The sequence below is a fragment of the Octopus sinensis genome, unplaced genomic scaffold (genome assembly GCF_006345805.1).
Source record: "Octopus sinensis unplaced genomic scaffold, ASM634580v1 Contig13456, whole genome shotgun sequence".
Classification (NCBI taxonomy): Eukaryota; Metazoa; Mollusca; class Cephalopoda; order Octopoda; family Octopodidae; genus Octopus; species Octopus sinensis.
The window spans coordinates 20,032-41,953 of record NW_021832972.1 but is presented as its reverse complement, the minus strand read 5'-3'; the positions used below and the strand labels follow the sequence as shown (position 1 = coordinate 41,953).

At 35.6% G+C, this 21,922-nt stretch overlaps 1 protein-coding gene across 3 annotated transcripts in view; it reads right to left on the bottom strand.

Moving 5' to 3' along the window:
* Positions 1-3,656: 3,656 nt before the first annotated feature.
* Positions 3,657-21,922, bottom strand: part of LOC115229660 (4-nitrophenylphosphatase-like) — a 31,956-nt gene continuing 13,690 nt past the window's right edge. Inside the window, exons 2-4 of one of the 3 annotated variants that reach the window (XM_036499296.1) lie at positions 17,949-18,016; positions 10,246-10,338; positions 3,657-3,996 (exon numbers count right to left, since the gene is read on the bottom strand). In XM_036499296.1, coding sequence (XP_036355189.1) covers positions 3,841-3,996; positions 10,246-10,338; positions 17,949-18,016 — 317 coding nt within the window. In that variant the 3' untranslated portion in view covers positions 3,657-3,840. The remainder of the gene's footprint in view (positions 3,997-10,245; positions 10,339-17,948; positions 18,017-21,922) is intronic. The other 2 variants (XM_036499298.1, XR_003883349.2) reach the window with 2 other exon arrangements.

Sequence of the window (21,922 nt, the reverse complement as noted above, 5' to 3'; positions counted from 1 at the left end):
AAGTAAATTCTCCCAATGAGTTTGCTATGCCGCCTGGCAAGAATGAACCTGAAGTATTTTCAGATTTCTTCAACATTAATTCCAGCAACTGTTGGTATTGTTGTTGCTGTTGTAGTTGTTGGTGTTGTTGCATCTGCACCATGCCAGCTAATAAGTCTTCCATGTTAATGAGTTTTTCTTTGATTTCATACCAAAAACATTTTAACGTCTGATGCAACAATATCTCATTGCCACTTTTATATCTTAAAACATTTGGATATATAATTTAACGAAGCAGAAGTAAAATCAATGTCTTCACAAGACATACTTTTTATTTCTTCCCCACCAAAACACAAGATTCAAAAACGCCCTCTGACATCAATAACAATACAACAATCCAACAAGTCCATCTTTTAAACACACAGATGTGTTAATGTCTATCACCACAACAAAAACATAATTAATAAATATTTGGAAATGGTATTCTCGTGTCAACACAGAATTAAGAAATCATTCATGAAACTTGAAAAAACATAATGAAACAAACACCAACTATCAATGATAGCATTCAAACCAAATGCTAGAAGAACCTTGTGAACATATGCAAAAGATCCTAAATATGAAATAACATTTCTTGCAAGCAGGTATGGACATAACAGGTTGTAATTACCATGGATACTGGCATAATTCATATGCATAATAATGTAAGTACAATATATTATCTCAATGAAATGTACATGAACAAAATAATGTTCAATGTAAATTGTTGTAAATATACACACGCTAGATGAACCAATGGAACTACAAACAGTGAGTACACCCCTTTAAGCAGCCTTGATTGATAGCGCAACAGGGGACTATATAAAATACTTAATTGTACTAAGCTCATTGCAAAGAATATCTCGGATGGTGCCAAATTAGTAATCCAGAACTGATAAGATCAAAACAAACTTTTCTTCTTTTTCATTTACAATCCTGTTTAATCATTAGAGAAAAACAGAAGATGGGGCAGGGTTTTAATCCCCAGTCAACTGTAAAGTGTTTTGCCTTGATAAACTATATAATTTTTTTCTGTTTCTCTTTCTTTTGTTCTCTCATTTATGTTTTCTTCCTGTCTACCTACACTGAACTGAAAACACACAATATTATACCCTTCTTTTTCTTCCCTTTCTCTCTTCTTCTTCTTCATGAGCACCTGCATATGAAAGCAATGCACAATACTGTCTCTCAATTTCTTGCCTTCTCTATATATATCTATTTCTTTGGTAAGTTGCAGCAGTTCACAAGCACCACTCATAAATCCAATCAAGCCATTTGATTGGTGTGGAATAGTAAATGTCCCTGGAAAAAGTATATATACATTTGCATTGGGAACCACTTTACATTGCCAGCCAGTGGTTGTCACACACTGATGATGGGTCAATATCCACAAACTCAAGTCCATGTGTATCACGTCAGGCTGGAGATGGGAAGGATGAATTCCCTTTGCAATTACTGATAGGGCACAGAAACTGTGCCAATAGCTAGCAGGAGGAGATGTCTTCCTGAGGCTACAAGCTACAGTAGCATCAACCCTTAAGGGTTAGCCACATTTAAGTGGCAAATATACTTCACAATGTCGTGCAGCTACTGTTTATACCTCTCTCAGCTATTTACTATTGTGTATGAATACATTTTGTTATTTAAAAACTGTTTTTATTTTCAATGACTACTGACTCAGAATCTCTGCAGTTGAAAGTTTATAAAAGCTTCATAAAAATGTTAGAGGATGTACTGGAAAAACCCTATCGATAAAATTACTGTTGCTTCAAACATGTGACTGAAGAAATTATTTTCTTTTCCATTGATATATATATATATATACACATTAGTAGTGAAATATTGAAATATATTAACAACTTAACCTATATAAACACAACTGCAGATGTTTCAGAGATGGGAAATGATACTTATACGTCTTGTGCATCATGTGATCTATAATAGCATGAACAACACAGGTTTTAACAAAGGAATTAACAATTGAAAATACATAACAAAGAAAAGATGGAAAGAGAAAGAGAGAAGGCAGTAAAACATTTTTTAATGTCATACTGCCTTTCAGTCACATTATGGAGGTAAATAGCAATATGTTGTGTACAAAAGATTAAATGGAAAAAAGCCTCAACCAGACACCTCATAAGCAAGGAATACAGATAAAATATTCTTCTAGTGTAAAGAAATGGGCAGATAAAGTAGCAGAGACAGTCAGAGTGTAAGAAAGTATAATTAAGTTTAGACTAGTCAGAAGCATCATGACAGCAACATTCATTTCGACATACACATCAGTGTTAGAAGATGAAGAAACATACTTCTAGAACTATTTTTGTTGTCTACCGTGACTACAAATAATGGAGATCTCCATATAATGGTTAATAATTTTAATGGATATATTAGGAAACATTTTGGTGGTTTCTTTGTATGAATGCAGAATATATGGATATGGCACAAGGAAAGACAAATTATCAAGGTTCCTGGAGTTCTGCAACACTGATATCTTAAAAATTTGCATCACTAACTTCAGTAAACCAACCAACCATCTGATCATCAACCAATCTGGTAGTTATATAAGCGAAATAAATTACATACTCACTCAAGAATGGGACAGGCAGCTAGTTGTGAACACTAAGATATTCCACAGTGAAAAATGTCCCACACAACATAAAGTAGTGATTAGCAGCTTTAGGAAAAGCACTAGATGAACTCAGTAATGCAAAATCACATGTTGAAAGAATATAATGGAAGCTAAAAGGCCCATGACAAGATGCAGGCTCAAAGATGAACTTATATATGAGCAAGTTCACCTTTAGTGTATGGTAGTGAAGAGACAGAAACATATAACACAGAGGGCAACTTTGTATTTCCTAGAAGACAATTTCCTCTGAGAAGGTCAATCCCAAGAAGACACAACTCCCACATGTATCACTCATTTCCTATTGCACTCTCTCTATCTCTCTCACTCTTCCACCACACCTTCTTTCATCACCTCTTTATTCATCTACCACTCTCTCTTTTCCCTTTTTAACTCCTTTCACTTTGGCTCTCTTCTATCATTCTTCCTCATGCAGGAAGGGTACTTAGAAGGGTAGTGATTCTGAATTAAAATTGTCTTGAACTCACAACACTTTTCCATGCCAGCAATGGAAAAGTGGCCATGATGATAACGATGATGATGATGATGATGATGACTGAAAGAGGGGAAAAGGAGGGGGACGAGGAAAAGCTATTTCCCTAGCCTCTTTGAGTTCTCCTACTCTAGGAGGATGAGGAAAGGGAGAAAACTTAAGGAGTAGCAAGGCAACTAGTTGGCAGGAACAATAATAAGGCAGTAAAAGGCAGACAACTTTGAATTTCTTTATGGATTAACAATATTTTGTAAGTGAATATTTTTTACTCCTATATTTATATATGCAGATTAACAAACACATGGGAGTCAAAGAACAAGTGTTCTTGTTATGACTTCTATCAGTCAGTTTCTTCAACAATTTTCAGTCATTCAAATTTTTTTCTCATCTCACAAACAACAACGGTATATTTTCAAATCACTTATTTTGAGAAATAAAGGAAAAACTTGATGTAAACATGAAACAATAATAAAAAAAAAAACAAATACAATATTGCATTGTAAAGATGAAGTAGAATATTTTATGTCTGAATAAAAGGTAGCCACAGCTAGAACACCTTTGATTATAGGTCTACTGAAAAATGTTATTCCTGAGCTAAATGAAAACAACAGAATCACCATCAATAAGAAGAACACTTATCAGTGAACAGTTGGTGATGTAGCATAAACTCTTCCTACAAGCCACTATTATCATCACTATCTCACAGCAAGATACTCACCCCAACTTCTGTATGCTGAATGCCAAAATTATCAAGTTCATCAGCTATACCTTTAGAGCCAACAAGATAAACTTTGCCTTTGAAGTTGCATTCATGAAGGTACAATGCTGCAACATAAGCTGTACTGATGATTTCACTCTAGAAAAAACATAAATTTGAACAGTTAAAAGAAAATGTACTCTATTCATATTACACTTGTTTCTTTGTAAAATTCAATATATTTCTCAGATTTTAGAACCCTGATGTACAGATATATAGCTTTTAAGTCAGAATTCTAGCTTTCTTTTTTTTTTTAATTATAGTTTTACAAAATCTAAGCAGAAATTTTTATAAACAAAAACCATTGAGCTGAACCTGCAAAAACTCATTTATATAGGAGTGGTTGATTTGCATTACACAGAAATTAAAATCTAAAAAGAGATTTTGATACACATGTTAGCAGGAAGGGTAGTTAAAAAACAGCCTATGATAATGTATAAATGTAAATATGCATGGCAAATGAATTGTTGGTGAGTATATGATTAGGGCACAGGGAACTATAAATAGAAAAGTATGGGGTCTAATAAACTGAAGCATGTCAATAGTTTGCCCTTATCTGTAAGTAAGGATCAGAATTTCCTCAAGGAAAGTAAATTAACCTTGACAGATTTTCTTCCCTTTTTTTATTTTTATTTTTTTTAGAATTAATAACAATTGCTGCAAGATTTTTGTTTCCTTACTCCAAGTAAGCTGGGAATTTCAGTGAAGAATTTTTTTGCATGCACCATTTAGTGTATTAGCATATTTTAAACAGAACAACCATTAAAAATCTAATAAAAAATATTTTGTAGGTGAGGAAAAGACATTAGCTCAATGACATTATTTTAATCATTTTGGCAAGGAAAATATCTTCAGACATGTTTCAGACCTATTTAGCAATGCATTACTTGCTAAGTTATTCATTATCATGTTAGTCATCATTATAGATGTAAGATATTGTACAAAAGTTGCTGTAAACAATTAGCATAACTTCAAAAACAAATTACTAACTTTAATTGCATGGAAGTCAATAATTTAGTTTTTAGCATATTTAATGAAGTCCCATCCAGACCTAGGGTAACATGGTGGTGGAACGATGCAGTAGACAGGGCCATTACAGCTAAGAAACAGGCCTGGAAGAATGGGAGTAGCAGGGAACTGTATCAGATTACCAGAAGAGATGCTAGGAGACAGGTATATCTAGCCAAGGGAGAGCAGAAAAGAAGAAGTTTGCATATGTTCAGCAACGTGAGGACAAAAGAACAGAAATATTTTGGATTGCAAGACAGTGTGTGAGAGAAAATTGTGATGCCTTAGGAGAGAAATGTGTCTATATGGATGATGGTGCACTTGCATTTAACCCTTTTGTTACTATATTTCTGACCAAAATACACCTCTCATGAGTTTCAATTAAATTCTAAAATAATCATGAATTTAGACTAGTTTCATTAAACAACTGTAACTTTTTTACTTATCAACATATTAATGTGATATTTGGAACATAATTGTAGAAAGGGTTCTTAATCAATTCTATTGCATAAGTTTTGTCTCAAAGTGATTCTAATTACAGGTAAATCCAGGTAAACTGATCAAAATGTAAAACTATTTAAATTTTGTTTAAACATTACCACAGAAAATTAGTCCTCAGCTAATATTTAATTGAGGTATTCAACAAAATTTTGATATAGAAGAATTGTGCACATCACTAGATTATCAGTTGAATTTAATGCACAGAACAACAGGTGTACCATAAAGGTAAAATAAACTAAAATACTGGAATTTGTTTTTGAAGAAAACTAGAAAATTCAATACAACTGAATGAAATATACTCACACACATACATGAATACACAGGAACATATATAATAAAGATTTACAATAGAAATTAAATCAAAACTTGTCTCTCACCTTATAGGTAAATTAAAATTACAGGTAAATTAAAATAAAAAGTTAAACTAAGTAAATTTGAAAAATATTTATACAATCTAATTATACATATATACAAACAATATTCATACAATATTTCTATCATGGAAAGTTATAAAAAATCCTACTCTACATACTGCAACCTTACAGAATGCACATTGGAATGACATTTCAACTGGCTGTCCACTGGGAGTTTTTCTTTCTGGATGTAGACATTCACGGCAGTGCCTTTTGCAACCTCCCGATTTTTTCTAATTTATGTGGATCGGCTGAACTCAGAGCAATATCTCTCTGGCAGGCTTTGCTTTTCCTTCCTGCAGTTACTTTTTTTGGAGGAATAACCTGCCCTCAACTGCATTGCTATATCTGCTCGGAACTGCCCATGTACCTGTTATAATCAAAGTTCACAAATGGGGTGCCATTTTCATCTACACATGGTTGTGCACTGGTAGATAGAAAATTTATCAGCCTCTTATCTCTGTATGCGGTCGCTAGCAGATTTCCTTTCTGCCATTGGATTATTTCACCTCTTCTTTGAATTTTGCATTTTTTATATCCAACGGCAGCCCTTTTCTACTAGCAATTACTGTAGCATACGTATACATTGCCACAGACTCTAAAACCACCACAAGTTTGACCAAACTAAAAAAAATCGGTCAAAAGATAATATACGGCCCTGGTTATGGTATGGAAGAAATAAATTCCAGACCGCATCGTACCCTAGGCCGTGCTGACTAACATTATTGCCACTTTTCCCTGTATAGAAGCTAAATCCACAGCAGTACCCAGTATTTGCATCACAAATTTTCAAAACTTTGATCCCTCATTTTGTGGGCTTTCCTGGCATATACTGTTGGAAGCCTACCCTTCCTTTATATCCCACCATTCCCTTATCAACGGATAAGTATCTCCCAGGGTTGTAAAATGTTTTATATGCATTTTGAACACAGTCAATGAGGGATCTTATTGTAAATAAGGGATCAAAGTTTGGTTCTCCACATACTGGGGTACTGCTAGTGTCTCTCACATGTAAATATTGGTTCAGTTTCACAAATCATATTTGGATCATAATACTGGAAACATACTGATCGCCAAAAGGTTCCTGATTGCTCCAGTAATTTGTAATTCTGGGTAACTGTCTTATACCCATAATAATATTCATGGCAAAAAATGCTTGTATTTCATCTACTGTTGTAGGAAACCACAAGCTACCTTTTTTTTTCCAGCTTGTTTACATTCTGCGTAACAGTTTGTTCCTGCAGTGATTGCTTCGAATAAGCATGCTGGAAAAAATTAAAATAATAAGTCTAATGATTTCGCTTCCTGAGAAAGACTATGGGTAGATCCTGTTTCCTCAGAAAAATTGTTAATAAAAACTTTAACTTTTTACTCCATTCTGGAGTAAAATCATCCTCGCTGTCTATGTCACTGCTTTCAGTTTCTTCAGAATCGCTTTCAGTTTCGGAAACAGAAATATCCGATTCATTTTCGTCCACCACATGCTTTTGCACTTCATTCATTCTTTTCCTCAATATCTCCCATATCTTCTGTTGAAAAGCCTTCAAATTCGGAATCACTACTTGATAGCATGAAACTCCTCTCCATTTTCAAATAAAAATTGTAGAAAAAAATCTTCCAAAATTCAATGAGTTCAAATATCACACCAAACAATGTCGGATACAATAACTCAACTGTCAGCAAAGTGAAATCACATGTTTTAATGAATATACCAATGAGATTTAGATTCAAATTTACATTTAAATAACAATGGGTTCTCTCAGCCGGCTACAGCTGGGTTGGTCTTATGAACCAAAAACGTTTTTGGCTGGCTACAGCCGGGTTAGTAACAAAAGGGTTAATGATTCTGCAAGGAAAGAGGCTTGGAAATGCCATTATGAAAAACTGCTGAACATGAAGAACGAGTGGGAGGAGAGCCTGCCAAATGTTGACCCAATTGAGGGACTGGCTACTCGAATCAACAGTTCCATGGTAGATAAAGCAATTAAGGATACGAAGACAGGGAAAGCCCCCAGCCCATCAGGAATCACCACTGAGATGCTTAAAATATCTGGCAGTGTGGGTTATGGTCTAGTTACCTGTATTGTAAATCAGGTGGTTCACGAAGGAGTCATACCCAATGACTGGTGTAGCAGCACCATAGTCAACTACTACAAAGGTAAAGGTGATGCCTTAGAAATAATTACCAAGGTATCAAATTGCTGGATCAGGTGATGAAAGTTACAGAGAGAGTCATAGCCCAACTAATTTGGGAGAGAGCTTAGATGAGGTGCAGTTTGGTTTTGTGCCAGGGAAAAGCACCACTGAAGCTATATTTCTGGTAAGGCAGCGGCAAGAGAAATACATAGCCAAAGATAAACCTCTGTACTTGGCTTTTGCTGACTTAGAGAAAGCTTTTGACAGGATCCCCTGATCCCTTATCTGGTGGTCAATGCAGTAACTAAGGATAGATGAATGGTTGGTGTGAGCTGTACAAGTAAGGTACCAGTAAGGTAAGGGTTGGCAATGAGTACAACGAAGAATTCAGGGTACACGTAGGGGTTCGCCAAGGATTGGTCCTTAGTCTCCTCTTGTTCATCATAATTCTCCAGGCAATAACAGAAGAATTCAAGACAGGCTTCCCCTGGGAGTTCCTCTGTGCTGATGACCTTGCTCTTATTGCTGAATCATTACTTGAACTAGAGAAATTCCAGGTATAGAAGTAAGGTCTAGAATCAAAATGCCTTAGAGTTAATCTAGCAAAAACCAAAGTATTAGTAAGTAGGAAGGCAGACAAACCCCAAATCCCTTTAGGTAGATGACCTAGCTTGAACTGTAGAAAAGGTGTAGGTAGAAACTCCATAAGATGCAGCCAGTGTAAGCTTTGGACACATAAAAGGTGCAGCAATATCAGAGGAAGGTTAACAGGGAAACTAGCTTTTGTATGTGGAAGCTGCACAGGTACAATAAGTGCTGAAAATGTGAAGAAAATACACTCCATCAGCTGCCAAGGGGGCAAGCTAGAGGTAGCAGATAGCTTCTATTATCTAGGTGACCAAGTTAGAAGTGGAGGTGGATGCCCTGTGAGCATAGCTGTGAAAATAAGATTAGATTGGGCAAAGTTCAGAGAGCTAGCAGCAAAGGGTCTCTCTCTCAGAGTGAAAGGCAGATTGTTTGATGCCTATGTGCGAACAGCTATGCTGCATGGTAGTGAAACATGGGTTCTAACAGCCAAGGACATGTGTAGGCTTGAAAGAAATGAAACCAGTATTCTTCACTGGATGTGCAAAGTCAGTGTGCATGTTTGACAGAGTGTAAGCATCTTGAGAGAAATGTTAGGCATAAGAGGCATCATATGTGGTGTGCAAGAAAGACAACTGTGCTGGTATGGTCATGTGATGTGTATGGATAAGGACAGCTGTATGAAGAATTGCCGATCTCTAACTGTGGAGGGAACCTGTGGTAGAGGTAGACACAGGAAGACATTGGACAAGGCAATGACACAGAGGCAATAACTAGTGAGTGAGACCTTTGGCGATGTGCTGTGCTTGAGAGGACCTGTCAAGCCAAGTGCACCTGTGCTGATGACATATAAAGAACACTTTCAAGCATTGAGTCTCGCAGAGGCAAAGTAACTGAGTTCCCTTCAAGCACAGTACCTCACAGAGGCAAAATGGCTGAGTTCCTTTTAAGCGTTGGATGTAGCTTACTTGGAGTTAGGAAACAAAAGTCTTGCAGCAATTCTTATTGACTCTAAAAAAAAAGGAAGGCGGGAAGAAAAACCTATCAAGGTTAATTTACATTCCTTGAGGAAATTCTGATCCTTACTTACAGACAAGTGTTGGGCCTCATGGAAGCGATGACCGAGACCTTTGGCATTATGTCATACTTGAGAAGAAGACCCTCATGGAAAATCATAATCATGGCAGATACCGGTGTCACGCAAATTGGCACCCATGTCGGTGGCACGTAAAAGCACCTATTACACTCTTGGAGTGGTTGGTATTAGGAAGGGTATCCAGCTCTAGAAAACCATGCCAAATCAAACTAGAGTCTGATGCAGCCTTCCAGTGTGCCAGCCCCGTCAAACCATCCTGCCCATGCCAGCCTGGCCAAACTATCCAACCCATGCCAGCATGGACAACGGACATTAAAGGATGATGATGATGATGACAATGATGACGATGATGAGCAGAAAAGTTTGAGATTTGTGGTAAAATTTCTAGGCTGTAAGCATAACTGCTCTACTTGAAAATATTTCTAATATATAGGAAAAATGAAAGGATGTAATAAGCATACTTTTCCAAGAGTGTTAAGAGTGAAAGTGAAGACAAAATGTTATAACTAAAACTTAAAACCATGTCATGTATATCGTTCACAAAATGTTTAGACCTAATCTGATATGCTCACCTTTCCAGAAAAATCAAAATAAAATAAAACAACTTACCTCTTTTACTTCAAAACCTAACTGTGAGAATTTAATACAATAATCTTTTCTAGATTTGGTACTATTATTGGTTACAAATAACACATTCTTTCCCTGAAATAAGAGAAAAAAAACATAACAAACAATAAATCACTCTAATAACCTTGTTACATTGTTCAAGATTTAGTCTTCAAATCCACTTTACATATTCCTGTTAATATTCCCCCACCACTACCACCACCTGGAGTTTCTCTTAGCAGCAGTTAGAGTGAAAAAATATATATATATTCTACCAGAATAAGAACAAAACTTTGAGAGAGAGAGAGAGACATGTCAACATCTTGATCAATTGTCATACAGTCATCAATAAGTCAGAAGTTAAACCTCAAGTTACAAGTGTCTACACTGTTGACATTGACAGAATGGACCTATAGTTACTAAGTTTACACTTCAGTCAGTATAATGGTAACATTTTAGCAATGGTTAAGAGTAAACAGTAACTATCATAACAGTAAAACAACCCTTAAAATGATGGTTAAAAACTAGCAATATTGACAATAAATAGTAGATACATTAATGGTAAAACTGTAGTGATTGTGATTAGGTATCACTATGAATTTTTGAAAATATTTAAATGTAATTTCTACTGTACTTTTTCTTGAAGAGCATCCAAAAAGAAACATTTTTATACTTCATTTGTGAAATTTGGATGAATAATTTAGGAAACAATTTGAATAGTCAAGAATTGATCAAAATTTTGCCTAATTTGCCTAAATGAATTATGTAACTATATTTGTGATGTCATATATTTGAAACTGAGTTGATAATCATCTGACCAAGTTAGTAGCGGAGGTGGATGCTCCAAGAGAGTAGCTGTGAGAATACAGATAGGCTGGGCAAAGTTCAGAGAGTGAAAGGCAGACTATGATGCCTGTGTGTGAACAGCTATGCTACATGACAGTGAAACATGGGCTGTAACAGCCAAAGACATGTGTAGGCTTGAAAGAAATGAAGCCAGTATGTATCACTGGATGTGCATGTATGAGAGAGTGTAAGAGAAAAGTTGGGCATAAGAGACATCAGATGTGGTATGCACGAGAGACAACTGCGCTGGTATGGTCATGTGATGTGCATGGACAAGGACAGCTGTGTAAAGAAGTGCCAGTCTCTAACTGTGGAGGGAACTTGTGGTGGAGGTAGACCCAGGAAGACATGGGATGAGGTGCTTCATGGAGGCAATGACAAGTGACCAAGACCTTTTTTTGTTATGTGTAACAAATGGTCGATTTTGCAGTGTTTTCAGACCTAGCCACAGGAGCTTGAGTTTTGGCACATTTATAATATCAGGCTGAGTAAAAAGTAGGTAACCTTTTGAACCATGAAGAATTTGTAACAGATTTATGCAGACTTATGAATTTTTTAACATTTTTTTGCAATTGTCTGATAATACAAACATAAACTTATCCAAATGCATCATTGATATTTTTTTCACTGTTGCTACAATCATCTGAAACAAAACTGTCAAAGTGCAATATTCAAGCAATTTTGCTATTCAACATCATAAAAGTATGTAAAGCAGCTGAAACTGCTTGTAGTATCAATGATACATTTGGTGAGGAAATGACCAGCGAGTGGTCAGCTTGAAAATGGTTTACACAATTTTGCAATGGAGACTTGAACCTTGAAGATAGTGAGCATAGTGGATGCCCATCAGTCATCGATGATGGTCAAGATCCACGTCATTGAGAAAGATCCACATAAAAACCACTCAAGAACTGGCAAAAGAACTTCAAGTTAGCCAGAAAACTGCCTGCAACCATTTGCATGAGGTCAGAAAATCAAAAAGGCTCGACAAATGGGTACTACACAATTTGAATGAAAATTAGAAAATGTGCAGATACGAAATTTGCTTGTTGCTTCTTCTCCGTAACCAGACCGATCCATTTCTCAACCATATTGTAACTTGCGATGAAGAGTGGATTCTGTACAATAATAAAAAACGTTCTTCAGTGGTTGGACCAAAATGAAGCACTCCCTAAACCCAAGCTCTTCAAAGAGAAGGTTATGCTGACTGTTTGGTGGTGTACTGCTGGACTCATCTACTGTAATTTCTTAAAACCTGGAAAAACCATTACTGCAGAAACATATTGCCATGAAATTGCCAAAGTGAATGAAAAACTGCTACTCCTCTGTCCCAGACTGGTCAAAAGAAGAGGACCAATCATTCTTCATGACAATGCTTGACCACACATTTCACTAATGATGCTCCAGTAGTTGAGGGAACTTGGCTACAAAGTTCTTCCCCACCCAGCTTATTCTTGAGACCTTTCACCTACTGACTACCATTTTTTCAAGCACCTTGATGGTTTCTGCAAGAGGAGTTCGAAAATCAAACCAATACTGAAAGTGCATTCAAAGAGTTCATCAGCTCCAGAACTCCAGATTTTTATGTTACCGGAATAAACAAACTTGTAACTCATTGGCAAAAATGTGTTGATTGTAAGGGTACTTATTTTGATGAATAAAATTTCTGCATTGTTGAAATATACGTTATTTACATTTGACAGATATTTGTACCTCATCTTGTTTGTTGTTAACACAACGTTTTGGTTGATATACTCTCCAGCTTTCATTAGGTGTCTTGGAGAAGTCTTGAACCTGGGTTCTCATTCTTAAGGTATTTTTCGATGTTATTATTATTATTATTATTCAGGTCACTGCCTGGAATCGAATTCGGAATTTTGGGGTTAGTAGCCCGCGTTCTTAACCATTATGCCATATGCCCATGGGCTCATTGGAGTCTAATGTTGGCTCCGTACCGATTAGATAATACAGTTCTATATTGAAGAGATGAGGAATTATGTACATTATTTACATTTGACAGATATTTGTCCTCATCTTGTTTGTTGTTAACATGTTTCGGCTGATATACCCTCCGGCCTTCATCAGGTGAATTGGGAAAGTTTTGACCTTGGGTTCTCATTCCTAAGGTATTTTTCGATGTTGTTGTTGTTATTATTATTATTATTATTATTATTCAGATCACTGCCTGGAATCGAACTCAGAATCTTGCGGTTAGTAGCCCGCTAGCAACCACTAGCAACAAATAAGATGAGGACAAATATCCATCAAATGTAAATAATGTACATAATTCCTCATCTATTAAATATAGAACTGTATTATCTAATTGGTACGGAGCCAATATTAGACTTCAATGAGCCCATGGGCATATAGCATAATGGTTAAGAGCACGAGCTACTAACCCCAAGATTTCAAGTTAGAGTCCAGGCAGTGACCTGAATAATAATAATAATAATAATAATAATAATAATATTAATAATAATAATAATAATAATAATAATAATAATAATAATAATAATAATAGAAGGTGGTAGAGGCCTTATACAGCTGGAAAACTACTATAAAATAACCACCATAGGACTGCAAAAATACCTACTTCAGAAGGAAGGAAAACTGATCCAGATAGCAGCAAAACACGAGCAAAACAAAAAACTGTTCTCAGTATTTAAGGAAGCTGACAAATACAAACAAGAAATCATACCACCTAATAAACACGAAGAAGAAGAAGAAGATGATGAAGAAACAACAAGCTATAAAACAAATGAAATCCAAACTAAAAATAGAACAGCAAAGAACCATGATAAAACGATGGCAAGAAAAGCCCCTTCATGGTAAATACTGCACTAAACTAAACGCAAAAGAAATAGACAAAGAAAAATCCCAGCAATGGTTGAGAAGCTCAGGACTCAAAGCAGAAACAGAGGGATTTTTAATTGCAGCACAAGACCAAAGCCTCCCCACCAGAAATTACCAAAAACATGTAATGAAAAGAAATATTACAAGTAACTGCAGAATATGTGGAGATGGACAAGAAACAATAAATCATATTATCTCTAGCTGCCCAGTCCTGGCTAAGAAGGAATATATTCACAGACATGACAGAGTTGGAACCTACATACATTGGAAGCTATGCCAACATTATGGAATAACAACAGAAAAAAGATGGTATAGGCACACACCAGAAAAGGTCACAGAAAACGAGAAAGCAACCATACTCTGGGATATGCCGATACACACAGATAGAGAAATTAAGGCCAACAGACCAGATATAGTTGTCAGAGATCATGAAGAAAAAAAATGCTTACTAATTGATGTATCAATACCGGCAGATGACGTGTCTCTAAAAGAAATGGAGAAACTCTCAAAATACAAAGACCTGGAAATAGAGGTAACTAGAATGTGGAATCTGAAAACAGAAACAATTCCTATCATAGTAGGTGCATTAGGCATGATAAAAAAATATTCAGACAAATACATAACAAAAACACCAGGACTTACAAACACATATAACATACAGAAAATTGCACTACTAGGCACTGCACACATCCTACGCAGAACACTTTCCATACAATAACCATCAGAGCATCACAACAAATCACAGCACATACCCAAGGCACACAGAGCTGCGCTCGGTAGTGAAGTGAAAGCACGCTATAAAAATAAAACTACTGAATAATAATAATAATAATAATTATAATAATAATGATAATAATAATAATAATAATAATAATAATAATAATGATAATAATAAAATTCAGTGATGACATCAGAATGCAATTTGGCCTCGATAAATGTGCAAAAGCTACCTTTATCATAGGAAAAATGACAGAAACATCTAACGTTTACCTTGACCAGCAGAATGTCATAAAAGAGTTAGACCCAGCGGAGAGCTACAAGTACCTAGGGGTAATTGAAGGGGATGGAATAAGGCATTCAGTGATGAAGGAAAGGATCAGGAGAGAATGTTATCGCAGAGTAAGAGCAATACTCAAGACAGAGCTGAATGCGAGAAACAGGATCGAAGTGATCAATGATTTAGCCATACCAGTCATGACTTGCAGTTTCAATATCGTTAACTGGTCAATTACTGAAATATGTAATCTTGACAGAAAAATACGAAAACTGTTGACAATGCATAGAATGCACCACCCTAAGGCAGATATAGAATGACTTTATCTGCCAAGAAAAGAGGGAGGCCGTGGACTTTTACAATTGGCAATAACAATGAAGATTACAACAATTGGCCGAGACACCTACCTGAAAAACTCTGAGGACTGGATGTTAAAACTTGTCTCAAAACATGAAAACAAGAAAGCATCATACTCAGTAACAAAACAGGCAAAGGAATATCTAAGTGAATTCCAAATACAACAAATTTCGGAATTAGACATACAAGAAACCATCGCAGAAAAAGCTAAGCACATGAAAACCCGTGCTAAAACTGCTGCCTTGGATATTCTGAATGATAAATGGCAAAAAAAACCTCTCAATGGCAAATACCCAAAGAGAGCGAATAATGCAGATGCTGACAAAGCCCTGACCCATCAATGGCTAATGGCATCTGGCTTAAAACCTGAAACAGAAGGGTTTATCATAGCAGCTCAAGATCAATGCCTACCTACATGAAACTACCAGGTCAACATATTAAAGAATGGCAGTAGCCCAACATGTCGTGTATGTCAACAACAAAATGAAACCATTGATCATATTGTCTCCAAGTGCAGTCTTCTTGCGCCTACAGAGTATCTCAACAGGCATGATAGAGCTGCACAATATATTCACTGGGTAATTTGCAAAACCCTGGACTTGCCCCATGATAAAAACTGGTGGGAACACAAACCACCTCCAGTGCTTGAAAATGACCACATCTCACTCCTCTGGAACTTCACCATTCAAACTGACAGAAAGATAGATGTGAACAGGCCAGACATCATAGTAAAAGACTTCAGACAAAAAACATGCCTCCTCATTGATATGACTGTCCCAATCGATATAAACGTATCTGTCAAGACCTACCAGAAACTGAGCAAATATAAAGATCTTGAAATAGAAATCAGCAAAATGTGGAACCCGAAGACTAAAACAATACCTGTTGTCATAGGTGCCCTGGGAATGATAGCAAAAGGGGCTGATTGCTACCTAACTCAGATACCAGGAAACCCAAAAATGGCAGAAATTCAAAAGATAGTGCTCATGGGAACTGCTCATATCCTACGCAAAATACTTTCTATGTAACCTCAAGTTTTAAAACAAATATAATTTTTGTATGGTTCTTTAGACATTCACTAGTACAACACTAAGTACAAAAAATATATGGCACCCTAGGCATAACACCAACATGAACTTCCAACTTGTTGTCTCTTAAGGTCTCTGGGTGAGACTTGGAGCCAGCTTGTGGAAATGTAAAGCAAAAGTCAAACATAGAATAATAATAATAATAATAATAATAATAATAATAATAGCAACAACAACAACATTGAAAAATACCTTAGGAATGAGAACCCAGGTTCAAAACTCCCCAAGACACCTGATGAAGGTTGGAGGGTATATCAGCTGAAACAAACAAGATGAGGACAAATATCCGTCAAATGTAAATAATGTAGATAATTCCTCATCTCTTAAATATAGAACTGTACTGTTGAAATATATTGTGATGAATTTCATGTTTCAAAACTTTGCTTACTTTTTACTCAGCCCGATAGGTATGGAGGTAAATAAATCATGAGATTTGGGGACAAGACACCATTTCAATAAAATTTTAATAGAGTATTAAAAATGGCTATAAATGGTGGAGTTTTGGATCAGGAAATTAGATTTTCTCCATTTTGACGGGGATTTTTCCTTTTTTTTTTTTGCATCATGGTTTTTGAAATGATGGGGGTAAGCTTTTTAATGAAAAAAATTTTTGAAAATTTGCTTTCTTTCCACCACCACCCACCTCTGGACTAATTTCGGCCAATTTTGTTTACCCTTTGCACTTAAAACGATGGGTGAAGCCTTCTCAGTAAAAAATAAAAAACAAAACTTTTGAAAATATTTTCAAAGAAAATATGTATAATTTAAGGGAGATTTAGCCTTTGTTTCTAGCACATCTCTCAACCACCTCATACCTTTCTCAAAATTACATGTAGACCTAGATTAAAAAAACAAACAAAATGTGAAAATTAATTCCTTGCTTTAAACATAAATTAAAGGCATTAACATTTATAACTTACAACAAACTTGTTAGTAAGGGAGAGAGAGAAAAAAAACCCAAAATGACACAAATTATTCCAACTGTATTCGAAATAGGGAAAAAAAACCAAAACATCACATCTGACTTTAATAGTCTACAAAATTATATTCATTGCACAATATAAATTTTATTGGTGGAATTTGACCAATATTTCTCAAAGAAAAACAAAATTTACATACACAAGAATATCTGCTAAGTTTGCCTCGTAGCTCTCCACATTAAAACAGCATGAGGGAATAAACAACATTCTCAATACAATGATTTCACGCTAAGTTTGGGGTCTAGAAGACTTATTAAACTCAATTTAGTGCATTTTTTGTAGAAATATATGTTTACTTAGTAATTAGTCCATCCATTTCTTGAAATTCCAGTTCAAACTCAATATTTGAAGCCTTCAATCTGTGTCCTATTTGACCTCTTGCCATGTGCAAATATGCTAGGGTGGCAAGTAGGATCAATATACCACTTTCTTTATTCAGTTTGTGCATTTTTGCCATACAGTGGCCAGATTTAGCAATGACAACATAACTGGAATATAACATTTTAGGTGCTTCCAAGGAACAATCATTCAAATTCACTTTTCAATGGTGTAAAAAATTGCTAGGAAAAACAAAATTAAAAAACTAACCAGTTTCTTCAACTTTTTAACAGTATCTGATGCTCCAGGGATAGGTTCCAAATGTCTCCATAAAACACCTGTTGTGAAAATAATTGTTCAATATGTATTTTTGTATAAAATTAAATGTCAGCTGAAAAGGCAGTACCAATAGCTTTCCCAATCTCTTTGAGGTGGGGTAGGGAGCTTTGCTATATAGTTGATGAGTAGAAACATAGAGAGCAACATAGGGAGAAATGCAATTAGGGAGATGGAAACTGTTCAGAGTTAAGTGGCAAAAGGTAGAAGTAACAAATAAGATGGATAAGTAGGTTTAGGTAGATAATCTATAATACAACCAAATTTAAAGTAATAGATGCCACAACAGCAGCAGTAGGAGGAGGAGGACATGGTTTAGCATGTGATGGCCAACATAATGAATTAATAATTTTTCTTTAGCATATACTCTTTTATTCTTTTACTTGTTTCAGTCATTTGACTGTGGCCATGCTGGAGCACTGCCTTTAGTCAAGCAAATCGACCCCAGGACTTATTCTTTGTAAACCTAGTACTTATTCTATCGGTCTCTTTTGCCGAACCACTAAGTTACAGGGACATAAACACACCAGCATCGGTAGTCAAGCGTTGTTGGGGGGGGGGGACAAACACAGACATACAAACACACACACACACATATATATATATATACATATATACAACGGGCTTCTTTCAGTTTCCGTCTACTAAATCCACTCACAAGGCTTTGGTTGGCCCGAGGCTATAGTAGAAGACACTTGCCCAAGGTGCCATACAGTGGGACTGAACCCAGAACCATGTGGTTGGTAAGCAACCTGCTTCCCACACAGCCACTCCTGCACCTATATATTTCTGAAACTTTTCAGGACTGATGTATTTTTTAGGTCTGAAAAAATTCAACATTTGTGTTGCAACATCTGGTTTGTAATTAGTTGGTTGATAGGCCTAGACATGGGAATGGAGGGGGAGAAAAGATCATCAGAGGCAGCAAAGTTTAGCATTTGAAAAGACAGAAAGTTTTAGCTATATATTGATGAAGAGTAAGGAAGGTCTGAAGCTGTGGATATTATGTGGTCTGTTAGGTGTTGATGAATGACAAGGTTGTTATGTCTCTATTGAAGGGTGTTTCTGGGATATCTGCTTATAGAGGTTATGCATATCTGCTAATGAGTATTGAGATTTTTGTACATAAGTTCTGAATGAAGAAAGAGAAGGCAAAGAGTAATACAGTGCACACAATGATAACAAATAGATCAATGTAAAGAAAAAAGCATAAAGTTTGACAATTGATCTCATAATTTTAAGTTCAAATCTTACAAGAATTACTACATTGCTCTTTTGGACAAAGTTCATAATTCTGCTTGTTCTAGGTTACTTGACAGACAAAAATTAAGTATTTAGCAGTAGGAGTAGTTTCAAAAAGACAATTACTCAGTCAAAAACTATGTCACCCAAACAAACACTGAAATATATATAAATCATGTCTAGAAAAGAACATAGTCTATAAATGTGCAGTAGTAACCTGGAACAAAATTAACAATTCTTTAGGATGTTGTGCAATGACATTTAAGCTTGTTATTACAACATCTTGTCATTCAAACACAACAGGAAAATGTGACACCACTTAGCAAGCTAATATGGCAACTTAAGGACAAAAAGACAGAATATGAACTAAAATGGTTAATCCTAAGTCAAACAAAACCATATGGAATAAGAAGAAGTAGATGTGAACTTTGCCTAGAGGAGTCACTCTAAATACATTATTATTATAACCTTATTAACTGTATGCAGTAATTAGTGATACACTGTAAGCATTTCTATAATAAATCCTTCAGCAGGTTCCCTAGATAACTTTAACACTACAGTGAGAAACATTGGTTGGAATAGGTATGATGCCTAAGGGATAAATGCAAATTACCTAATTTTATATATATTCTTTTATTCTTTTACTTATTTCAGTCATTCTGACTATAGCCATACTGGAGCACTACCTTCAGTAAAACAAATCAACCCCAGAACTTATTCTTTGTAAGCCTAGTACTTATTCTATTGGTCTCTTTTGCCGAACCACTAAGTTACAGGGACGTAAACACACCAACACCAGTTGTCAAACAATGTTTCAGGGGGTTCAAACACAGACTCACAAATACATACATATATACAACGGGTTTCTTTCAGTTTCCATCTACCAAATCCACTCACAAGGCTTTGGTCAGCCCAAGGCTATAGTAGAAGACACTTGCCAAGGTGCCACACAATGGGACTGAACCCAGAACCATGTGGTTGGTAAGCAACCTGCTTCCCACACAGCCACTCCTGCACCTATATATTTCTGAAACTTTTCAGGACTGATGTATTTTTTAGGTCTGAAAAAATTCAACATTTGTGTTGCAACATCTGGTTTGTAATTAGTTGGTTGATAGGCCTAGACATGGGAATGGAGGGGGAGAAAAGATCATCAGAGGCAGCAAAGTTTAGCATTTGAAAAGACAGAAAGTTTTAGCTATATATTGATGAAGAGTAAGGAAGGTCTGAAGCTGTGGATATTATGTGGTCTGTTAGGTGTTGATGAATGACAAGGTTGTTATGTCTCTATTGAAGGGTGTTTCTGGGATATCTGCTTATAGAGGTTATGCATATCTGCTAATGAGTATTGAGATTTTTGTACATAAGTTCTGAATGAAGAAAGAGAAGGCAAAGAGTAATACAGTGCACACAATGATAACAAATAGATCAATGTAAGAAAAAAGCATAAAGTTTGACAATTGATCTCATAATTTTAAGTTCAAATCTTACAAGAATTACTACATTGCTCTTTTGGACAAAGTTCATAATTCTGCTTGTTCTAGGTTACTTGACAGACAAAAATTAAGTATTTAGCAGTAGGAGTAGTTTCAAAAAGACAATTACTCAGTCAAAAACTATGTCACCCAAACAAACACTGAAATATATATAAATCATGTCTAGAAAAGAACATAGTCTATAAATGTGCAGTAGTAACCTGGAACAAAATTAACAATTCTTTAGGATGTTGTGCAATGACATTTAAGCTTGTTATTACAACATCTTGTCATTCAAACACAACAGGAAAATGTGACACCACTTAGCAAGCTAATATGGCAACTTAAGGACAAAAAGACAGAATATGAACTAAAATGGTTAATCCTAAGTCAAACAAAACCATATGGAATAAGAAGAAGTAGATGTGAACTTTGCCTAGAGGAGTCACTCTAAATACATTATTATTATAACCTTATTAACTGTATGCAGTAATTAGTGATACACTGTAAGCATTTCTATAATAAATCCTTCAGCAGGTTCCCTAGATAACTTTAACACTACAGTGAGAAACATTGGTTGGAATAGGTATGATGCCTAAGGGATAAATGCAAATTACCTAATTTTATATATATTCTTTTATTCTTTTACTTATTTCAGTCATTCTGACTATAGCCATACTGGAGCACTACCTTCAGTAAAACAAATCAACCCCAGAACTTATTCTTTGTAAGCCTAGTACTTATTCTATTGGTCTCTTTTGCCGAACCACTAAGTTACAGGGACGTAAACACACCAACACCAGTTGTCAAACAATGTTTCAGGGGGTTCAAACACAGACTCACAAATACATACATATATACAACGGGTTTCTTTCAGTTTCCATCTACCAAATCCACTCACAAGGCTTTGGTCAGCCCAAGGCTATAGTAGAAGACACTTGCCAAGGTGCCACACAATGGGACTGAACCCAGAACCATGTGGTTGGGAAGCAAGCTTCTTATCACACAGCCACTTTTGTGCTTATATATATATATATATATATATATATATGCATTTTATTTCATTAAATTTTACAATATTTAAATTTTTTAAATTTTATTTCATGTATTTATTTTCATTTAATTTTATTATTTTTGTTAGTATTATTGTCATAGTCATCATCATCATTGTTTTAGTTTACCTTTTATTTT